The sequence below is a fragment of the Equus asinus genome, chromosome 18, assembly GCF_041296235.1.
Source record: "Equus asinus isolate D_3611 breed Donkey chromosome 18, EquAss-T2T_v2, whole genome shotgun sequence".
NCBI classification, from domain to species: domain Eukaryota; kingdom Metazoa; phylum Chordata; class Mammalia; order Perissodactyla; family Equidae; genus Equus; species Equus asinus.
Window position 1 is genome coordinate 42,313,612 of NC_091807.1, and position 21,131 is coordinate 42,334,742.

The 21,131-nt window shown below is 45.4% G+C and overlaps 1 protein-coding gene across 4 annotated transcripts in view; it reads right to left on the reverse strand.

The window, feature by feature from the left end:
• Positions 1-2,206: 2,206 nt before the first annotated feature.
• LOC106826243 (aryl hydrocarbon receptor-like) overlaps positions 2,207-21,131 on the reverse strand; it is a 66,237-nt gene continuing 47,312 nt past the window's right edge. Inside the window, exons 6-12 of one of the 4 annotated variants that reach the window (XM_070489136.1) lie at positions 19,989-20,131; positions 19,127-19,329; positions 18,096-18,205; positions 17,789-17,930; positions 10,142-11,920; positions 8,086-9,552; positions 2,207-7,098 (exon numbers count right to left, since the gene is read on the reverse strand). In XM_070489136.1, the coding sequence (XP_070345237.1) occupies positions 11,815-11,920; positions 17,789-17,930; positions 18,096-18,205; positions 19,127-19,329; positions 19,989-20,131 (704 nt within the window). In that variant the 3' untranslated portion in view covers positions 2,207-7,098; positions 8,086-9,552; positions 10,142-11,814. The other 3 variants (XM_070489137.1, XM_070489138.1, XM_070489134.1) reach the window with 3 other exon arrangements.

Sequence of the window (21,131 nt, forward strand, 5' to 3'; positions counted from 1 at the left end):
CAGAGTCTTTTGTTGTCCATGTAAATTTTAGGATCCTTTGTTCTATTTTTGTGAAAAATGTTGTTGGAACTTTGATAGGGATTGCATTGAATCTGTAGATTGCTTTAGGAAGTATGGACTTTTTAACTAGGCTAATTCTTCCAATCCAAGAGCATGAACATCTTTCCATTTCTTTGTGTCTTCTTCAGTTTCTTTCAATAATGTTTTATAGGTTTCAGTGTACAGATCTTTCACCTCTTTGGTTAAGTTTATTCGTAGGTATTTATTCGTTTTGTTGTGATTGTAAATGGGATTGTATTCTTAATTTCTCTTTCTGCTACTTTGCTGTTAATGTATAGAAATGCAACTGATTTTTTAATGTTGATTTTGTATCCTGCAACTTGACCATATTCATTTATTATTTCTAAAAGTTTTTTAGTGGATTCTCTAGTGTTTTCTTTATATAAAATCATATAATCTGCAAATAGTGACAGTTTCACTTCTTTCTTTCCAATTAGGACCCCTATTATTTCCTTTTCTTGCCTTATTGCTCTGGTTGGGGCTTCCAATACTATATAATAAGAGTGGTGAAAGTGGGCATCCTTGTCTTGTTCCTGTTTTTAGAGGGGTAGCTTTCAGTTTTTCTCCATTGAGAATGATATTAGCTGTGAGTTTGTCATATATGGCCTTTATTATCTTGAGGTATTTTCCTTCTATATCAATTTCATTCAGAGTTTTTATCACAAATAGATGATATATCTTGGTGAATGCTTTCTCTGCATCTATTGAGATGATCATGTGATTTTTATTCTTCATTTTGTTTATGTGGTGTGTCACATTGATTGATGTGTGGATGTTGAACCATCCCTGCATCCCTCAAATAAATCCCACTTGATCACGGTGTATGATATTTTTAATGTATTGTTGTATTTGATTTGCTAGTATTTTGTTGAGGATTTTTGCATTGATGTTCGTCAGTGATATTGGCCTGTAATTTTCTTTTTTTGTGTTCTCCTTGTCCGGTTTTGGTATCAGGATAATGTTGGCTTTGTAGAATGAGTTTGGAGGCTTGCCATCCTCTTCAATTGTTTGGAAGAGTTTGAAAAGGATAGGTATTGTCTTTTTTGAATGTTTGGTAGAATTCACCAGGGAAGCTGTCTGGTCCTGGACTTTTATTTCTTGGGAGGTTTTTGATTACTGTTTTGATCTCCTTACTGGTGATTGGTCTATTCAATACTCTATTTCTTCTTTATTTAGTTTTGGAAGGTTGTATGATTCTAAGAATTTATCTATTTCTTCTAGATTACTCAGTTTGTCGGCATATAGCTTTTCATAGTATTCTATTATAGTCTTTTGTACTTCTGAGGTGTCTGTTGTAACTTCTCTCTAGCCGCCCCTGACACAGGAAGGGTTAATAATCACTGAAAAAAGCTTGCCAACAAACTGTGACCTGGAGGTGAGAAGGCCGGTTAGCCAATGACGGGTAAGACCCCCTGGGGGGGCAACCTAAGCCAGGCGGTGGCCGGCCGCCCGGGGGCACAGATGGAGAAACGATATCGATATCAGCAGCAAGAGGGACCATTGCCTAAGAGACCTTGCCTGCTCTGAGATCAAAATATAGGAGCACAGCAACAACATGATAATATCAAAACAGAGGCCAAGGGAGGGCTCCTTGAGAAATCACTAAGAATTCTTCGCATTTGCTAATTACTTCATCCAGAACACCTGTGTATGTTTAACAGCTGTAAGCTATGTATATATTGAAACGCTGGTTATAATAAACTCAGAGTGGCCATCAGCCCTCTCCGCATCTATCCTGATGTGTACATTGGATTGCGACACCGGCACTTGTCCTCTTTCATTTCTGATTTTATTTATTTGAGCCTTCTCTCTTTTGTTCTTGGTGAATCTAGGTAAAGGTTTGTCGATTTTGTTTATTGTTTCAAAGAACCAGCTCTTGGTTCATGATTTTTTTCTATTATTTTTTTTTGTCTCTATTTCATTTATTTATGCTCTGATTTTTATTATGTTCTTCTTTCTACTGATTTTGGGCTTTGTTTGTTCTTCTTTTTCCAGTTCCTTTAGGAGTACTGTTAGATTGTTTATTTGGGATTTTTCTTGTTTGTTGAGGTGGGCCTGTATTGCTATAAACTTCCCGCTTAGAACAATTTTTGCTGTATCACATAGATTTTGGCACATTGTATTTTCATTTTCATTTTTCTCCAGGTATTTTTTGATTTCTCCTTTGATTTCTTCATTGATCCAATCATTGTTCAGTAACATTTTGTTTAATCTCCACATATTTTTGGCTTTTCTGATTTTCTTTTTGTGGTTGATTTCTAATTTCATACCTTTGTGGTCAGAAAAGATGTTTGGTATTATTTCATTCTTAAATTTATTGAGACTTGTTTTGTGGCCTAATATGTGATCCTGGAGAATGTTCCATGTGTATTTGAAAAAAATGTGTATTCTGCAGTTTTTGGATGAAATGTTCTCTATATATCTACTAAGTCCATCTGGTCTAATATGTTATTTAAGGTCAATGTTTCCTTATTGATCTTCTGTTTGGATGATCTATTCATTGGCGTAAGTGGAGCGTTAAAGTCCCCTACTATTATTGTGTTATTGTCTATTTCTCCTTTTACATCTGTTAATAATTGCTTTATATATTTAGGTGCTCCTATGGTGGGTGCATGATATTTACAAGTCTTATATCCTCTTGTTGGATTGCTCCCTTTATCATTTAGTAGTGCTCTTCTTTGTCTCTTGTTAGTTTTTGTTTTAAAGTTAATTTTGTCTGATATAAATATTACTACCCCAGCTTTCTTTTCTTTGCTATTTGCATGGAATATCTTTTTCTTTTAAAGATTGGCACCTGAGCTAACATCTGTTTCCAATTTTCTTCTTCTTTTTTTCTTCTTCTCCCCAAAGCCCCCCAGTATATAGTTGTGTGTCCTTCTGGCTATGCTATGTGGGATGCTGCCTCAGCATGGCTTGATGAGCATTGCTAGGTCCACGCTCAGGATCCAAACTGGTGAAATCCTGGGCCGCTGAAGCAGAGTGCATGAACTTAACCACTCAGCCATAGGGTCAGCCCCTGGAGTATCTTTTTCCATGAGATGTTCTTCTTATTAATTTGTATGAATTCCTTCCACATTTTGTATATTTAGCTTTTCTTGGCTAGGTGTATCACAAGTGTGTTTTCTCACATTGGCATGTCTTTCCATTGTATTTACAACATATTTTATGCATAAAGTTTACTAATTTTTAATGTAATTGACTTTAACAATTCTTTTATTGCTTTTGCTCTTTATGTCTTGTTAAGAAATTCTTCCCTATCCTGAGGTCATAAAAATGTCCTCCTATATTTTCTTCTAAAACTCCAAAAGTTTCCCTTTCTTAATTATCTACTCCATTTGGAATTTATTTTAGTGTATGATAAGACGGAGACCCATTTTTTGTGTGTGTGTGAGGAAGATTGGCCCTGAGCTAACAGCCATGCCAATCTTCCTCCACTTTGTATGTGGGTCACTGCCACAGCATGGCTTGATGAGCAGTGTGTAGGTCCACGTCCAGGAGCCGAACCCATGAAGCCCAGGCCACCAAAGTGTAGCGTGAACTTAACCACTATGCCACCAGGCCAGCTCCTGGATACCCAGTTTTATTGTCTTCCATATAGATAACCAATCATTTTAGCCCCAGTTATTGAACGACCTATCTTTTCCTGACAGTTCTAATCCCCTTTATCACGTTTCCATAGATGCCATAGTCTGTTTCTGGGATCCTGCTCTGTTCCTTTGGCCTATGTGACTGCCTCTGCACCAACACCACAACCTCCTTATTGTTATGCTTTATGGAAGGCTTGATAGCCAATATGGCAAGCATGGCCCCTTGTTCTTCTTTATGATTAGATATCTTGGCTAATCTTGGCCCTTCACCTGCCTTATACATTTTTGAAGCAACTTTTCAAGTTCTATGAGAAACTTGCAATTTTGACTGGAATTGCACTGAATCCTTAGGTCAGCTAGGAAATACTGATACTTTATAATACTGAGTTTTGCAATCAGAGCTGGAGTGAGAGCTGTCCTGGACTTTCACAGGCCTCGTGTTCAGAGCTGAGTCTTAGACTCCAGCTCCTATATCACTGGGTTTCCTGCAGCAACCTGTGGGCCTAGCACAGCTGCAGGAATCAGAGCTCATCAAATGGCAAAGATGGAAAGTCCTTCAGAGGATTCATGGGTGCCTGGGTGCCCAAGGCATCTCCATCTGTGGTCCAGTCACCTCTTCTATATTGAGCAGCCATTATTGAGAATGAGAGATGGACCCAGCTCCACTGCTGAGTCTTCCAAATCTACCTTGGAAATTCTAGACAATCCCAGGCAACCCCATCCTCCCTGTGTTCCTCACCCATGATTAGCTCAGGCACAAGCACATGACCCATCTTGGGTCAGAGGAAGGTAACTGCTGGGAACTTCTAGGGGGAATTTTACTTGCTCTTCAGAGAGAGGCAAAGGAAAGAAGGACAGTCTCTCCTGTGCTGCATGTTGAAGCTGTGGTATGGCCTCTGGAACTGCCACCTGTCTGGAGTGAAGCGAACACACTGAAAAGGGCAGCACCAAGGATCAAACAAGCTCCAGCAACACTGGGTTACCCCACAGCCTCCTCGACTCACTGGGCTTCTACTTAGTGGGCCCCTGCCCTAGTGGTTTGCCAGACAGAGTCAGGTTTTCTGTTCATGCCATCTGACAGTACCCCCTCTGACAATCCCCAAAAGAGAACCCCAAATTCCCTCTGAGAAACCCCCTACCCCACTCTCAGCCCATGTACCTGGTGGAAGACCCCAAGCTCAAGGAGTGGTGCCCATGACCTTGGCTAAGCCGGGGGCATATTTCCAATTCATAAAAGTCCTGGAGGGGAACTGAATGCAGCCTCTCCCAGGTCAATATGTACAAATCTTGCCGCAATGGAGGTTGTTTTTATGCCACAGTCTTTGGGCTTTCCTTTGAGTTCTGCTACAAGAAGATCCTTCCATTTCTCTAGCTGGCCTGAGCCTGGTACCTTAGGGGGTGGTGTGTGCCACACCCCAGAAAAGGGTGAACAAGTACAGCACAGTCTCTCCAGCACCCATGACTACTGTTTATGACCTCACAAGCCTGCTCAGTCTCTCCCCTTTCACTCTGCCCCACATCCCAGCCCTGGGCAATCAAGCACTTAGCCTCCCCAGCGTGTGCCTGGGTCATCAGGTGGCCCTTCAGTCCTCTTCATCAGTCAACAGCAGCACTCTCACAGCACAGGCACAGTCTGAATTATGGTAGTTGTAAAAAAATGTTCCAGGAGCTCTCTCTGGTGTCCTGAAGGACAATCATCAAATTATTTTCCAATCAGACTCAGTAGAAGGAAGAACACAGTTTAGTCATCTGATCCCACAAGTCAGGTTAGTTTTCACATACACATTTGCCTCAACTCATGCTTGGCACAGACCACAGATACAAAGAAATCAGAGAGGCTGCACTCACCAAAGATGAGTTAGACCTGTAACTGTAAACACACACGTACACACATTTGCTATCTGCTTTAACATGCTGAATCATGAATCACGTCAGTAAGAGGTTATGTTATTGGACATGTAACACACATTTTCTGTTTCTGAATAAAGAATAATAATATTTTGCTGAGGGCCTGGGTTATATTTGACTAAATGTTATTATTTCCAAGATGTTAATTAAGCCGAGTGTAGTCTTTATTATACTGTACACCCCAATTATTAGGAAGACTGATTTTGTTCCTTTGAATGATTAATCACTCCGGCACAATTTAACTGCATAGAAGGTATTGATGACGGCTTTGTGCTTCACCTACTGGGAATCCTGTAACTTGTGGGACAAGAGTGCAATTCATAGGAGACGGAAGGCTTTTGAGCAATATGAGCACATTCTGCGGAGGCAAAGGACAAATCCACAACTTGGACGTCACCCTGGGCAGTCACACAGCTGGCTGTTCACAATATTAGCCAGGAGCCTCATTCTTGAAAAGCAATTGGGGTTGCATACTTTTTAAATAAGTTTATATGCTTGTGGTTATTTTTGACTTGTTTGGATACAGACTGGGACAGGGTGTGACTGGTGCAGTGAGACATTGTGAGCCTGGCTTCCTAGCCTGGGTGTTGCCTAGCACCTCTGCACTCCCATCTTCCCTGCCCTCCATGTCCCCTGGAAGGCCAGCTGCCCAAAGAACCTAGCTCACTGGAGCTTGCTGACCTCCAAGTGGTTGAAATGCACATATCCATCTGCCTCCTCATCATCCTTACTTTATGTGAGCACGAGTCTCTGGGAAAGGCAGGACTGTTTAGGGAAGCTGGGTTAGGGTCAGTGTCTTCTGCTTCTCAAGACTGTTGTATTTTGGAACGTCTGCCAAGGAGACATCAATGAGTCAACAAACACTTTCTTAAAAATGTAAGTGCTTCAGGGAGGAGTGAGGGCCCATCAGCCTTTCCCATCTTTGTGGATTCCATTCAGTTAGGTGCTCACCTAGCACCTCCTCTCATTTTGATTTCTCACCCAGATGTGAGATGTGAGGGGAGGCGGTGAGGGGCATGGCAGTGATTGGGGCAGCAGGAGGGAAGAAGGGCTCCAGACAAAGGAAAAGGGAGAGGCCACAGGGAGCAGGTACAGAGGGCCCCATGCCCAAGCTTAGCATGACTGAAGTTTCTCCTGAGGATCACCCCATGCCTGGAGGTAGGACAGAGGCTCTCTCCCTCTCCACCCTCCCAATCCATGGGCTCCTGGCCCCAAAGACCAGCCCAGCATCATCACGTGTTAAATAGATTTTTGTGCACTGGTCCCTATAAAACATTTTCTGGGGCACGTTCTGAACAATCCATGTTCAGATGGATGTGATGGACCCCACTCACCTGTTACCTGGAGATTACTGCTCCTAGCAGTGTTGCGGGTGGGGATGGCTGTTAGTGGGTTCCAGTGAACCCTCCCTCCCAGCGTTATGTCCCTGAGCACCCTCCACTTTGATTCTCGGCTCCGCCATATGACTTCGCTTGATCAGTTTCCTTAGCAGAGGGATTTGTCGTCTTGGAGCATGCTGTAGCCAGAGAATCCTGGTCTCTTACTGCAGAGTACACAGGAGAGAACCAAGGAGCCCTGGTTGACAACTAGCACACATGTGAGTGAGGCCATTTCAGACCCACAAGCCCCAGCTGAGCTGCCAGATGACCACAGCCACATGAACGACACAGGCAACCCCAGCAGAAGAACCACCCATATCGCAGAATCACGAGCAAACAGATGATTGTTATTTTAATCCACTAAGTTTTGGGGTGATTTGTTACTCAGCCATACTACTGAAAGAGCAGACATATCGGTGTGAGTTGTGTATTGACTGTTGCTGTTTCATTAGAGTCCATAGGGGTAACCAAACAACATGGAGAAACAGGATGTGCTTGTTAATTGTTACACATGTGGCATGGCCCCGCACTTCACTTGGAAGTTTTGAGTAGTTTTATAAAGCTCGTGACACAGCTGAAAGTACCATAGAAGGACAGCTCTGCACGTCAAGGCTGGCCTCAGCGTTCAAGTGCATGCACTGTTTTGTGATTAAAGTGTTTCCTTTGGACAGAGAAAACATAACGAGTGCTCCAAGCAGACCATTGTCTACTGGGACATGACGCTGACCACGCACAGCTTCTACATGAGGTCAGAGGATTTCATCTTACCTCACAATGGGAGGCTGTCTTTTCTGGTTTATTGAGTGTTGGTGAATATTTTTGTGTTTGTTTTCTCCCATTTGTCAGGCTGCAGGGCCTTCGGTGATGTCTCAGTGTTTTGGGTCCAAGGGTCACGCACAAACGACACCATCAACAACTAACGGATCTGATGCTGTGTGAAGTGAGCATGATGGCTTCCCTCCTACTCCCTGTATGCGCAGGTCACACAGTTTCTGGTAAGTGGTGGTGGTAGAAAAGGTGGTGTCAGAAGGGTCCTCCCATAGGGCTCTGCACTGGCAGGCCCCCTGGCCCTTCTGCGCCTTAGTTCTGTGGTTTCTTCATCTGCTCATTCACTTGTTCATACATACAATAGACATTCATTAAGCACTTACTGTGTGCCTGGTTCTGGGTGACAGTGGTGAGCAGGTCAGATGGTGGAGGCATACTTGATGACATCTGAAGTCCATTTCAGCTCCTAAACAATGAGTTCTGTGTTCAAAGCTACAGGAGTAAGTGGAACTACTGCCTAAGCCTCGACCGTTCTGAATCCTGTAGGGAAGGAGAAGCAGCAGCCCCTGAGACTCGCAAACCTCTCTCCTTTGGCTCTGCTGTGAGACTGAGGCCCCAGGCACCCTGTGTCTCAAGGCTGTACCTCTCTCTGGATCTTCCATCCATGGCATCCTCACGCCTTCCTCTCAGACAGGATACCTTTTCTCCTGCACATAGTCTCCGCAGAGGACCCACTTATCCTGTACCTAAGACACTGGGTACAGGCTGAGCCTCTTTCAGGGGTCCAGAATGAAGGGCCACATATCCCTTCTCCATGTCAGCATGTCCCTGTGCTGTGAGAACCGTGCGTCTGGATGGCCCTGATCTCAAACAGATTGTTTGACACTGATCCTCAGCCCTGAGCTTGGAAATGTGGTTGCCAAACCACAGGGCTCTGAGGCCCCTTCCAGGCAAATTTCGGGACGTCCAGGGGATTGTATGCTCATGGTGTCCCTTTCCTCTTAATGGTTTTGTGACTCAGAAGTTACTTTTTAAGCAAAGAGAATTCTGTATGCTTCTTGAGTATAAAGGGCACAGAACGAAATAAAGGCAAAAAACATCTTTGGGATCCAGAGAATAAGCTTTCAGATATGTGAGTTCATACACATAGAAAAAAGTTAAAACCAAGCAATATGAAAGTTTAAGATCCTTCAATTCCAGGGAAAATGTCAGTAGTTAAGGCCCCAGATCACCTCGGCACACATGGGGTGCAAAGTGTGACACTGCTTTTCTAAGTCAGAATTTGGAGGAAAACGTGCTTCCTTTTGGGCATGGAGTCCTGGGTGCCATGGTGCTGGGAACTGTGGTTTGGTAACACTGCTGTCAGGAAAAGGGGAAACATTGGGTTTGAACAAAATTATAGAAGACGGGGTTAGTCCAAGGACTCTGAAATTGATACTTGTTTATAGAAGGTGGAAGTTCAAGGCTTGAATCAGGAATCTATTTACTTTGGTTTCAGATATAAGTCTAACAAATTTGATCTTCTGATTTTCTAACCTATAACAGATGGAGAACAAAAAATTGGAAAGGGATGTGAGCTCAGGGCCCCCAGAGAAGGGAGGCTGAGAGCCCAGAAGTGAGGGTTGACAGTGTCACAATGAGAAAGGGGTGGAAAACCCAGAAGAAGCTTTGTGTGTGTGGGGGGCTTCAGATGCAGCTCCATGGGGCAGCTGGGTTCAGGGAAACTGCTCTGCATTCCCGCTGAGCCCTGAGGCATCCCTGCCACGTGAGGACCTGTATCAGCAGACACTGCTGAGGCGCATCTGCTCCTCGGTGGGTCACAGTCCTGCGGGGGTGACTTCCATTGGAATCTGCATTTAAGGAAGGAAGTTATGGTTATCTGAAGAATCCACATGCCTGGAGGTCCTTGTCCCCCCACAACACCTGGCAAATGAGCAGTGCTTGTGCAGTAACCTGCACATGGGCCACGAAGTGGTGCCAGGAGGGGAGAGCACATGGGGATCAGAGCAGAGCAGCAGAGGGCGCCAAGTTAAAAACACCTATGACCAATTCAAGCTCTGGGCGTCCAAGGCTAATTACATGCAGGTGTCCAGGTGGTTCAGTGACGGTCCAGGAGACCAAGGGGGAACAGATGGCAGCTGGAGGGCCCACAGGTTATAACCAGGGTCCTCCCAGGGGTAAGGCCATTCCTGCCATCACCACTGGCCTCACTTGACCAACACTGACAGCGACCTGCTACCTTTGCAGAATCCCTCCATGTGTCCCCACAACAACTCTGTGCCCAGGCCTGGCTTGGCCGCTGATCCCCTCCTACGCTGGCCAGCTGGGCTGAAGCCCTATCCCATCAAGATTTGCCGGCAGCTCTGCACTTGATCAGTGAGGTGGAGTGCCCCTCCCTGCTGCCCCCAGGTGCCCGTGGCCCCACTTGCCAACACCTACCTGGAGCTGGAGGTCATGGCTGCTCTGCATGGATGCAGATGGCCAGGCAGGGTCAGGAGGGCAGTGAGGCAGGGTGGTGCTGGGTTGCCCCTGCAGTCTGCTCACAGCACTTGGGGCTGGGATAGCCAGTCTGTCCTTGCTCTGCCTTGTGGGCTCAGCTGGGCTGTCGCTGTGGCTGCTGCCAGTGCCTGGAGAGCTGTCCTTGGAGTCAGGGGTGGGAAAGGGGCTAAGCTGTGGGGCCTCTGGAATGGCGTCTCTTAGGCGGCCACCTGGGTGCTGGACACTTGGCGCCCGTCCTCTCACCCACCTGTAAGTTTCCTGGGTCTGCAGCCCCATCGGTACCCACCGCTCTTGCTTGGCAGCTGGGCTGGGGTCTGCACCATAAGAGCCCGGTATAACCAAGGGTTCCTGTAGAAGCGCCCGGGGAGGACAGGCAGGGCTCCCTGTGAGCTGGCTTCCCCTCAGGGAGTGGGGTGGGTGCTCTCGACTCCCAGGTGTGTCCTCTGGTGTACCCGGTGCCCCTTGCACAGATGGGGCCCGACCCCTGCACAAACTGGGAGGAAGGTCACGGGCTGGCCCTTCCCATGAAAGACAGGGGTCAGCCACAGTTGAACACGGGTGGCTGAAGGAGTCAGGCTGGGTCTGCCCTGCTCCCTGCCCTGACCCCCACTCCATGGGGACCACTATTGGCTGGCCCTGGATGGGGGAATCCCAAATGCTGACAAAGTGACGAGTGCCACATGGGTTGACACAGGAGGTGGGGTCTGAGGTGATCAAAGGCCTCTGACACTGACCGCCGTGTCTGAGTGTCCAGGGCATGGATTCTTTGCAAAAATCTAGAACACCAGGGCCTGGCTGAGCCAGGTGTCCAGGGACATTTTCTTCCAAAGAGAGTGAAGGTGTGTGGTTTGGCGGAAACACCTGAGCAGGCTGGCTGGGACTCGAGGCCTTAGGCAGTGGGCCGAGGTAAAATATTGCTGGATTCTGGCATATCTCCAAATCCACAGGTGCTGCCTGGCTGTGCTGAAGCTGCCTCTGTGGGGGGCTCTGGAGTGTGGGGCCAGAGATGGGAAAATGGTGAGGATGTGCTTGAAGGTAGCTGGGCACTGTGCTTGTGTCCTGAGGGGAAGTTACTTCCCTGGCTGGCTGCGCTCGGCCCAGAGAAGACTGTGGCCTCAGGGTCTGTGGAGCAGTTGTGCCGGCGAGTGAGGGCAAGCCCACATCCCCTCTGCCAAGAAAAAATGCCTCCTTCTTGCTATGGGGGCCCCTTCTCTGGCTGGGAGGCAGCAGGCAGCAGTTCTGAGGCCCTGCAGAGTCTGAGTCAGCCCTGAGAAGGTCCTCTTCCCACAGATGCTGGTCAAGGTCGGCGACCCCCAGGTGCTGGAGAGTGGAGCAGAGATCGGGCTGTTCTTCCATGTCCTTCTCCAGCAGGGTCTCGATGAGGGTCAAGAGGGAGCTGTCTTCCTCTTGCTCTTTCTCCTCCTTGTCCTCACATCTGTCATGAGACCCCCACCTCTCCAAGGGTGAGCCTTGAGGGGTGGGAGTGATGCAGGACAAGTACATGGGTTCATCTTGCTGCATCGTGGCTCCAAGGAGAGAGCCCTGGTACACAGGGCCCTGGCCAGTGGCAGGGCCATTCCTTGCCTTGGTCCTATTCCTGGCTGGGAGGGTGGTCAGGGGGCCTGAGGGGCTGCTCTCATCCAGGATGGCCTCCCCTGTGGTGAAGGTGAATGGCAGCTGCGGGCCCGCTTGTGCAGGTGCTCCTCCCCCTCCGCATTCCTGAGGTTAAGGAAACACAAGACCAAATGTGACCATGGGGATATGAACAAGAAAGGGGTCTCCTGGCCAGCGGACAGTAGTGGCCAAGTTACCGAACAAGTGAGCAAGGGGGCAGGACATCATCTGTTCTGGTTTTTCCATCCAAGGAAGAACAAGCCATAAGATTGAATTTGCTTCTTGTATCTTTTGGAGAATGAAATCTTGGTCAATGCTTTCTATCTTGGATTCTGTAATAGTCTCAGAGGAAACTGCTTATTTGTGGGATGAGTATTCCAAAAATCCATGGAGAAATTCCCTAAACTTCAAGTTTATTTCGAAAAGAAAAAATCATTACACAAATATGACATATGCAACCACTTTTCACTGGGGAAGACAATTTCTCCCTTCCATCCTCCTCTTCTTCCCTTCCAAAAGACATATGGGACATGGCTGCTGTAGGGCTGCTGCCACAGTCACGTGAGACCAGGCTCAGCAAGGGGATAACCTTCCGTCTCTGGCCTGACTTCACTTGGAATCCCACATTTGGTTTGGAGCCCCACAAAGGAAAACTGACTGAACCAAAATAGAGTGTCTTTGGCAGAAGCTGACCAGGACGGTGTGGGCACAGGAAACCCTATCACTAGAGGGACCTTTAGAGAAGTTGGTATCTCACCCAAAGATCTCTGGTCATACCCTTTGTCTTTAAGACTATTTTGATATTAATACAGCCACTCTGGCTTTCTTATGCTTACTGTTTGTATTATATATCTTTTTTACATCAGATTACTTTCAACCTGTTTGTGTCATTATTTTAAAATGTATCTCTTGTAGAAGGCATATTGTTGACTGCTGCTTTCTTATCCATTCTGACAATCTGTATCTTTTAATTGGAGCATTTTATTCATTAACATTTAATGGAATTATTGATATGGCTGGATTTGGGTCTTCTATATTACTATTCACTTTCTGTTTGTCCCCTCTGTTTTTCTGTTTCTCTGTTCATCCCTTTCTTGCCTAGATACATGCATTTTTTAAAGAAATTTATTTTAATTTACATACTGGATTTTTTGCTGTATCTTTTGCATTTTTTTAATGGTTGCTCTAGGAATTACAATATACACTCTTAACATTTCAACGTCTACTTACAATTAGTACTGTGCCACTCTTACATAAAACATAAGCACCTTGCAACTGTATAGACTATGTACTCCCAATAACCATCCTTTATACTAGAGTTGTCATATATATCACATCCATGTTATAAATCTCACACTATGTGATATTTTTGGCTTTAAGCAGTTACATGTATTTTGTAAAAAGGGAGAAATATAACCTTTTATATTTATCCACATGTTTACCATCTCCCACCCTCTCCATTCCTTTTTCAAGGTTCAAGGTTTTAGTGGATATCATTGCCTTTACCTTAACAAATTTCTTTTAGCATTTCTTGTAGTGCAGGCCTAATGGCAACAAATTCTTAGCCTTTTAAAAGTGAAAATGTCTTTATTTGCTATCATTTTTGAAGGATATGTTTACTGTCCACAGACTTCAGAGTTGAAAATTTTTTTTTTAAAGATTTTATTTTTTTTCCTTTTTCTCCCCAAAGCCCCCTGGCACATAGTTGTATATTCTTCTTTGTGGGTCCTTCTAGTTGTGGCATGTGGGACGCTGCCTCAGCGTGGTTTGATGAGCAGTGCCATGTCCGTGCCCAGGATTCGAACCAACGAAACACTGGGCTGCCTGCAGCGGAGGACGCAGACTTAACCACTTGGCCACGGGGCCAGGCCCCAGAGTTGAAAATTTTTAAAAGCACTTTAAAGATATTATTCTAATGTCTTCTGATCTCCATTGTTTCTGACAAGAAGTCCACAATAATTTGAATCACTGTTCCCTATATGTAAACACTTTTTCTCTTAGATTGCTTTCAAAGTTTTCTCTTTATCTTTGGTGTTCAACAGTCTGACCAAAATACGCCTTGGTGTGGTTTCTTTTTGTATTTATTCTGTTCGGAATTTGCTGAGGTTCTTGGAGTTATAACTTTCAGCAAATTGGGAAACTTTCTGGTTATTATTTCTTGATATATATATATATATATATATATTTTTTTTTTTTTTTTTTTTCTACCCACTCTCTCTGTTCTCTTTCTGGGATTTCATTTACCTGTATGTCAGTTCCACAGATCTCTGAGGCTGTTTCTTTCTTTTTTCAATCTTTTTCTTCTGTTTGTTTTTCAGATTGAATAACTCTATTATCTCGCTTCAACTTCACAAACTCTCCTGTCATCTCCAATCTGTTGTTAAATCCACCCAGTGAATTTTTTATTTTAGATACTGTTCCAAATTTTCTGTTTTTTATAGTTTCTATTTTTCTACTGAGAGTTCTTATCTTTTCACCCATCATAAGCATATTTTCTTTAATGTCCATGTGTGTAATTATAAAATTCTTATCCAATATCTGGGTCATCTTAGGGCTGGTTTCCATTGATTGCCTTTACTTTTGAGACTTTCTTGTTGGTTTTTTTCTTCTTCCTCTTCTCTCCAAAGCCCCCAGGTATATCGTTGTATATTCTAGTTGTGAGCGCCTCTGGTTGTGCATCTTGTCTCTTTATATATCAAGTAATTTTGGATATTTTTGAATCTTTGACCAAATGACAAGTAATTTTGGATTTTACCCTGGAGATTGTGATGATACATTGTAGATTTGGATTCTATCATGTTTCTCCAAAGGTCACTGATGTTTTGTTTTGTTTAACTTGACTGGACTGAAAATGCAAATTCTATTTCCCTTGTGAGGAATGACAGCTAAAACCTCTGTTTAGCTCATCTGGCCTTAGGTTGGCTGCTTGGATTACATCCCACACCTGCATGGTTCAGGGGTCAGCAGAGATTTGGATTGAGTTTACTCGTAGAGTTTGAGGGCTCCTTCTCTCTGGCTCTCTCTCTAGAAGAGAGAAGTAAAAAAATAGTTTTCATTTCTTAATCTTGCAGCTGCTGCAATTACTCCAATCTCTGTTCTTGTGTCATTAAGACCACGAGTTTTCTGAGTATTTAGCTGCCCAGAACCAAGTGCAGTCTTCCCTCAGACTAAAAGCAGTAAAACCCAGGAAACTCACCCAATGCCATTCCCTTCTTTTAAGCGTTTATTTTCCAGTGACTCTGGTTAGTTTTTTAATATTTTGTCCAGAAGTTTTACTTATTGTTTTCATAGTGTTACTTAATGGGAGAGTTGATGCAAAAAGAGCAACTTCACCATTACCAGCAGCAGAACTGGTAACAGTTTCAGGAAAATTTAACACAATGAGAATCAAATCTGGATAAATTTTCATAGTAAAAGTTATGAGGTACTCTCCCAAGCTCCCCATCCTCCCAATGCCTAATCTGTTGCCATAACCTCACTTACTGGTTTGTCTTGTCCTCATGGATTTGAAATGCCTCTTTAATTGAACAATAAATTTTCCATATGCTCACCTAGATCTGTTTCTTGACAGCCTACCTAGTCATTGCTCTGTCTATCTGATGCTAGGACAACTCTGTCCCAAAGTCAGTGTTGCATTAAGCCTGGCCGGAGAATAATTTGGTAAGACTTTTTTGTTTCTTTTTGAGGAAGATTGGTCCTGAGCTAACATCAGTGCCTATCTTCCTCTACTTTATATGTGGGACGCCTGCCACAGCATGGCTTGCCAAGCGGTGCCATGTCCACACCTGGGATCCAAACTGGTGAACCCTGGGCCACCGAAGTGGAACGTGCGCACTTAACCACTGCGCAACCAGGCTGGCCCCTGGTATGACCTTTCTGGTAAGCAATTTGACAACAGTATGAAGGGCCTTTGAAATGTTTTAACCCTTTGACTTAAAAATTTCACTCTTGAGAATCCTTCTAAGGAAATAAGAATAGAGGCCAGATATTTAGATACAAAAATATTCATCACAATGTCTTCATAATAAAAAAAATCTCCCAAATTTTAATATTTAATGTAAGGCTATGATGTATTCATACAGGAGTATATACAGTCATAAAAAATTTATGGATACTTTGACATAAATTGCTTTCAATTTATTTTTATGTGGAAAAACTAGAATATAAAAGTATATGTAGGATATGATTTGAAGTATAAAACTTAAATATGTGTCAAAACATATCTGACAGAAATACATCAGTATATTGACAATAATTTTCTCTGAGTGGTAGAAAGAACAGCTGATTTTTACTTCACTTTTGCAATGTTTTTCATTTTCTAAGTTTTCCACAATGGGCAGGTATTACTCTTGCCCTCAATGAAACAAACATTAACCAACAAAACCACTGGTTCCTAAATGTCTTGCTTAGTGAACGGACAGAATAAGACAGCTGATAAGAGCCAAAGAAAAGGCACAAAAAGCCCTTTTATTTTTATAAGGTAGCAAACAGGTATATTTATGAGGTGCTTTTCTGAGGCCAGGGTGGAATCAAGCTGAGAATCCAAGTTGTTTGACACAGCTTTATAACTTCCCCATCATCTAAGTATACTCAGAAGGTTGCAGGCTGAAAAGGCAGGGAAGTTTGTTATGTTTGTTATGTGCATATTTTGGCATTACTGGATCTGTGGTCACTCTTCAGAATAGGGCACTAATGAGGCCTGGGCCAGATAACTTATCTGAGCTCATTCATCATTCCCTGCATCCACAATCCTGACCATCCATCTTACACACACACACATGCTGCAGACCCAAATGAGCTCTGGCCATTCAGGGCCGCAGGATAGAAGAGAACGTTTGGTGGTTTTACATGCTGGTAATGTAAAAATAACTAACAATAATTAGACTCTTCTTGTTTGTATGCACATTACAGTTTACAAAGTTGTAGACTGACAAGAAAGTGGACCTGAAGGTTTAAACATGAAACCTTGGTCTTATGCAAGTGAGTGCAGACTCTCTGTTACCCAGGAAGTGTCATGGGAGAGTAACCAGCCTGCCCCACTGAGAAGAGCCTAGAGTGATGGCTTTGATTCTTGTTGCCCCAAAAGGGCATAGAGCCACAGCAGAGGCAAGTAAGCAAGAAGTGGGGAAGGCGGGCTGAAGGAATGGCGCTTCTGAGAGGCACATAGATCTCTGCAAAGTGCAAGGGAGGACAGTCATTTCCGTTGTATAGTTGATGGAAGACTCTATATACAGAATTCAAATTCTGGGCAAATGGAGTCTGGGAATTCTCTGCTAGTTTTCAGGGCCTCAACACCAGCAGCCATTCTGGCACAGGCCTGAGGAGGCGTGAGGATGAAAATCTGTGAACCAGGAGCATGACAAGAAAGCCCATCTGGGGGAGCGGAAGCCCATGAAGGCTGCCTTGGGGATCCTCTGAGGAAGACAAGGGGCTGTGTTCACGCTTGGATAACGGCTCAGCTGAGAGGTGGGGAGGGCTCATTACAACACCCAAAGCCAGGCGTGGGTTCTTGTGGGTTCCTCCGCTGGACTCTGCCTTCCACACTCGGACAAGGCCGACTTAACCCGGCTGGTTCCTGTGCACACTCATCCCTCACAACGACCCCCAAAGGAGTCTCCCTACTGTACAGTTGGAGAAACTGAGGCCCATGGGGATTAGGCCCCTCCCGAAGGTCAAACAGCTGGGGACGAGCTGCCACCAAGGCTCAGCCTCAGAGAACGCAGTCGAACTCCCAAAGCGGACGGCTCACGGTGGGAGAAAGATGGCGCCGGGACCACAGGCGGCTACCTTCCGGCCCCTATTTGTGTCGGGCCCTCACTTCCGGCTCTTACTTCTGTCCCACCCTCACTGCCCGCCCTTATTTACGTTGCTCCCACACGGCCCATCCTCATTTGCGTCGGGCCCTTACGTACAGCGGGGGCTGTATTTACGCCTTGTTTCACGATTACTCACGTACACAGGACCCTTACTTACGTTAGGGCTCGCTGTTGGGCGACGATGCAGTCGGGCTGGCCGCTGCAGAACACCAGGCGGGCGTTGGACTGCACCCACAGCCAGCCGGCCGGCTTGGTGAGCAGCCGGAACACCGTGAGCCCGCTCTCGCCCGTCCTCATCACTGCAGAGCGAGAGGGTGCTCCCATCACACCTGTGCTCCCTCCAACCCTCTGGAACCAGCCCTCCAGGAGGCAGGGGGCGGGTCCAGAGCCCCAGAGATGTGTGCGAGGATTTCCCCCACCTCCCATGGGTGCAGGGTTGGGCCCCAGGGTCTTCCCGAACTCACTCCGCACATGGTTCTCCACACAGTACATCATGTCGGCCACGTGGATGAACTGGTAGCCCGATCCCCTCCTGCAGAGTTCGCTCTCGGTGTAACCCAGGACCACCTTGCCTCTGTGTAGAGGAGACACACACACCCTTATCTTACAGCCTCACAGTGATGCCAAAAGGAACAAAGAGTTGATGAGGATTATTTTAGGCTGGTTACTTTTAAAAACTGCAGATGAGTAGGAGGCTCTGAGGAGTGGAATTTGCTTGCCCTTTGATGAGAGACATTTGCATTTGTGAAGGAAGTCTCCATCTGTGGGTGGTGTCTCCCTCTCTGCACCAGGAGGAAGGGGGGATGACCTTATCTCTAGAAACTCTTAATGGGGACGGCAAGGACTTAAGTCTTGTTTATTGTGCTTGTCTGGTAACCTCATGTAGCTGACTCCCCCCACCACCAACAATCCTCCTTTGTCTTTAGCTGAAGATAATATTTAAGGTGGTGGATTCTGGCATTTACTTAATCTGGTTTGATTCTTATCTAAAAGTTATAAGACCACCCAATAACCAGACCCCACCTGCACTATCATTTTAACAACTTTTTTACATATTCTTTCCTTTGTCATGTAAAGAGATAACTCACATACCTATGCCTTAAATTTAGCCATACTCTCAACCCATGTTCACAGCAGCAGCTCTGACTGCCCATGGGTCCTGTCCACATGCAGCAGCAGCAGCAGCTCCTCCTGCCCTTGGGTCCTGTCCCCACGCAGCAGCTCTGACTGCCCATGGGTCCTGTCCCCATGCTATTTCACACTATTCTCTAAATAAAAGAGCACTACTGCCAGACCTTGAGAGTCCAAGAAATCTTTCTTTCGACCCCTTGGCTCACCAACCCCGCATCATTTCCTGCTGTCTGACATTACACAACTCATTTGGACAATTGTTCTTGCCTTGCCTTTGGTCTTAGACTCAGGATTTGGGCCATAGCCAATCTTGGAGCACTCTTGAGTCCCTTGGAGTCATGAACTTCTGTTCAGAGGGATATACCTGGAATCACAGGCTATTGGTGTGAAATCCAATTCGTGTTTTGTTTGGAAAAGAAATGTTTTGTTTTGGAGGTCCAGGATGGTGAGTGGCTGGCAAGGTGTTGCAATAGCAAACAGGGTGAGTTGAGGAGACATGAGGATGCCATCTTCTGACCTATTGTTCTTTCCAGGGAGGAGTCTAAGATGGCCATGGAAGTTCAACTCCTAGAAAAAGCAGACGCCAAATGTAATAAGCAGAGAAAAGAGAAGAGGATGTTAAGTAGCTAAAACAGTGAACATAACTTCTCCATTATGGGACTCAGAGGGTACACTATCCTCCTTGGAGTCGAACAGGCAGGACTTCCCCTCTCACCCCTAGAGCATAGGTGTGCACAGGCCTGGAGGTTTCTCATTCTTCTACCCTGCCCATGAGGCCCTGATCACTTTTCATGGCTCCTCAGTCCTCCCTGGGGGCCCTAACCCACACCCCACAGAGCTTCAGAGTGTACTGTTAATTGAGCTGTGAGAGGATATACAAGTCCAGGAATTGGTAGGCACTGTTAGCTGATTTTGGTGATAGTGAAGAAGGTGGATGTTCACATCCTGAGTTCACCAAGGACCCTCCACTTAGGGCTGTACCAGAGGTAACAGGTATAACTAAATCCCAAGGAAACATATCCCAAGTCTTAACCAGGCAGAAGAAGGTTCAAAAGACAACTTGATCTTTAACAGTCTAACGCTCTGAAATGGCTGTGAGCTGAAGGCCAGAGGGCCCTTCTTGGGATGGTAAGGAAGCCTGGCCCAACTCTTGGGCAGTGTTCCATCTGAGTAGAGCCATGCACCAGTTTAGGAAGTTCTTGACCCTGTAAGAACAGTGTGATTACCAGAAACCCGGAGGAATTGTCCAGCAGGCAGCGGAACCGACAGACAAAGCTTCTCTCCAGATAGGAGGGGTCCTCCAAGGGCAGATGCTGTAGGCTGTCAGTGGAGGCTCCACTAAGTGGGGGGATCTTCTCCCCAGGCAGAGCTGGGAGGACAGAGAGACAAATGAGGCTCCACCAGAACACTTCATCACCACAGAGCTCAAAAATCTATAGTTCTGGAAGAAACTGGTGGGTGGAGAGACTGTGGGGTCACAAGCACTGTGGCCAAGTGAACTTTGGCCTTCACCAATAAGATGACCTTGATCAGCCACTCAGGCTGACTTTCTCATTTGTCAAATGATGCTAGCAGTCCTGCCTGCTTACTTGCCCTATGGTGTCCTGAGGATCAAGATAAAAATGAAATGATGCATATAACATATATCCAGCAACCCTGTTGGCTCTGTTGTGGAATATACCTTGGAACCAACCACTTCTCATCACTTCTACCTCTACTGTGCTGGCCAGTTTCCATATTATCAGCTGGGCAGAACATCTTGGTGGTTAAGAGCATGGACCCTGGACCCAGACTGGAACTTCACCTGTTGTGTGACCCTGGATAAGTTATTTAACCTCTTTATGGGCCTCAGTTTTCTTATCTGACTTCATAAGGTTATTATGAGAATTAAACAAATTTATATACATAAAGCAGTTGGAAGAGTACCTGGCACATTGTAACCTCTATATAAATTGGTTGTTATTCTCATTTTTTTTTCTTGCTTTAACTTTGCCATAGCGTTCTAACTGGTGTCCCTGCTTCCGCCCTTTACCCCTACAGTCTGTCCTCCACTCAGCATCCAGAATAACATTAAAATACAAGTCAGGTCATGTCACTTCTCTGCTCGGAATTCTCCAGTGACTTCCTACCTCAAAGTCTATAGTGGCCTGCGTGGCCTACCTGATTCCCCCTACCCCCCCAGGAATTACCTACCAGTCTCCCCCTTAACTCTCTCTGTGCCCTCCTTCTCATTCCTCAGCTGTGCCAAGTGCATTTCTGCCTCAGGGCCCTTGCACCTATGCTCTTCCTTCCTCTTGCACTGCTCTCCTCCATTTATCCACACTTCTGTAAATGGCAACAAGCCCACCACATAACTTTTCTCTCTCCTT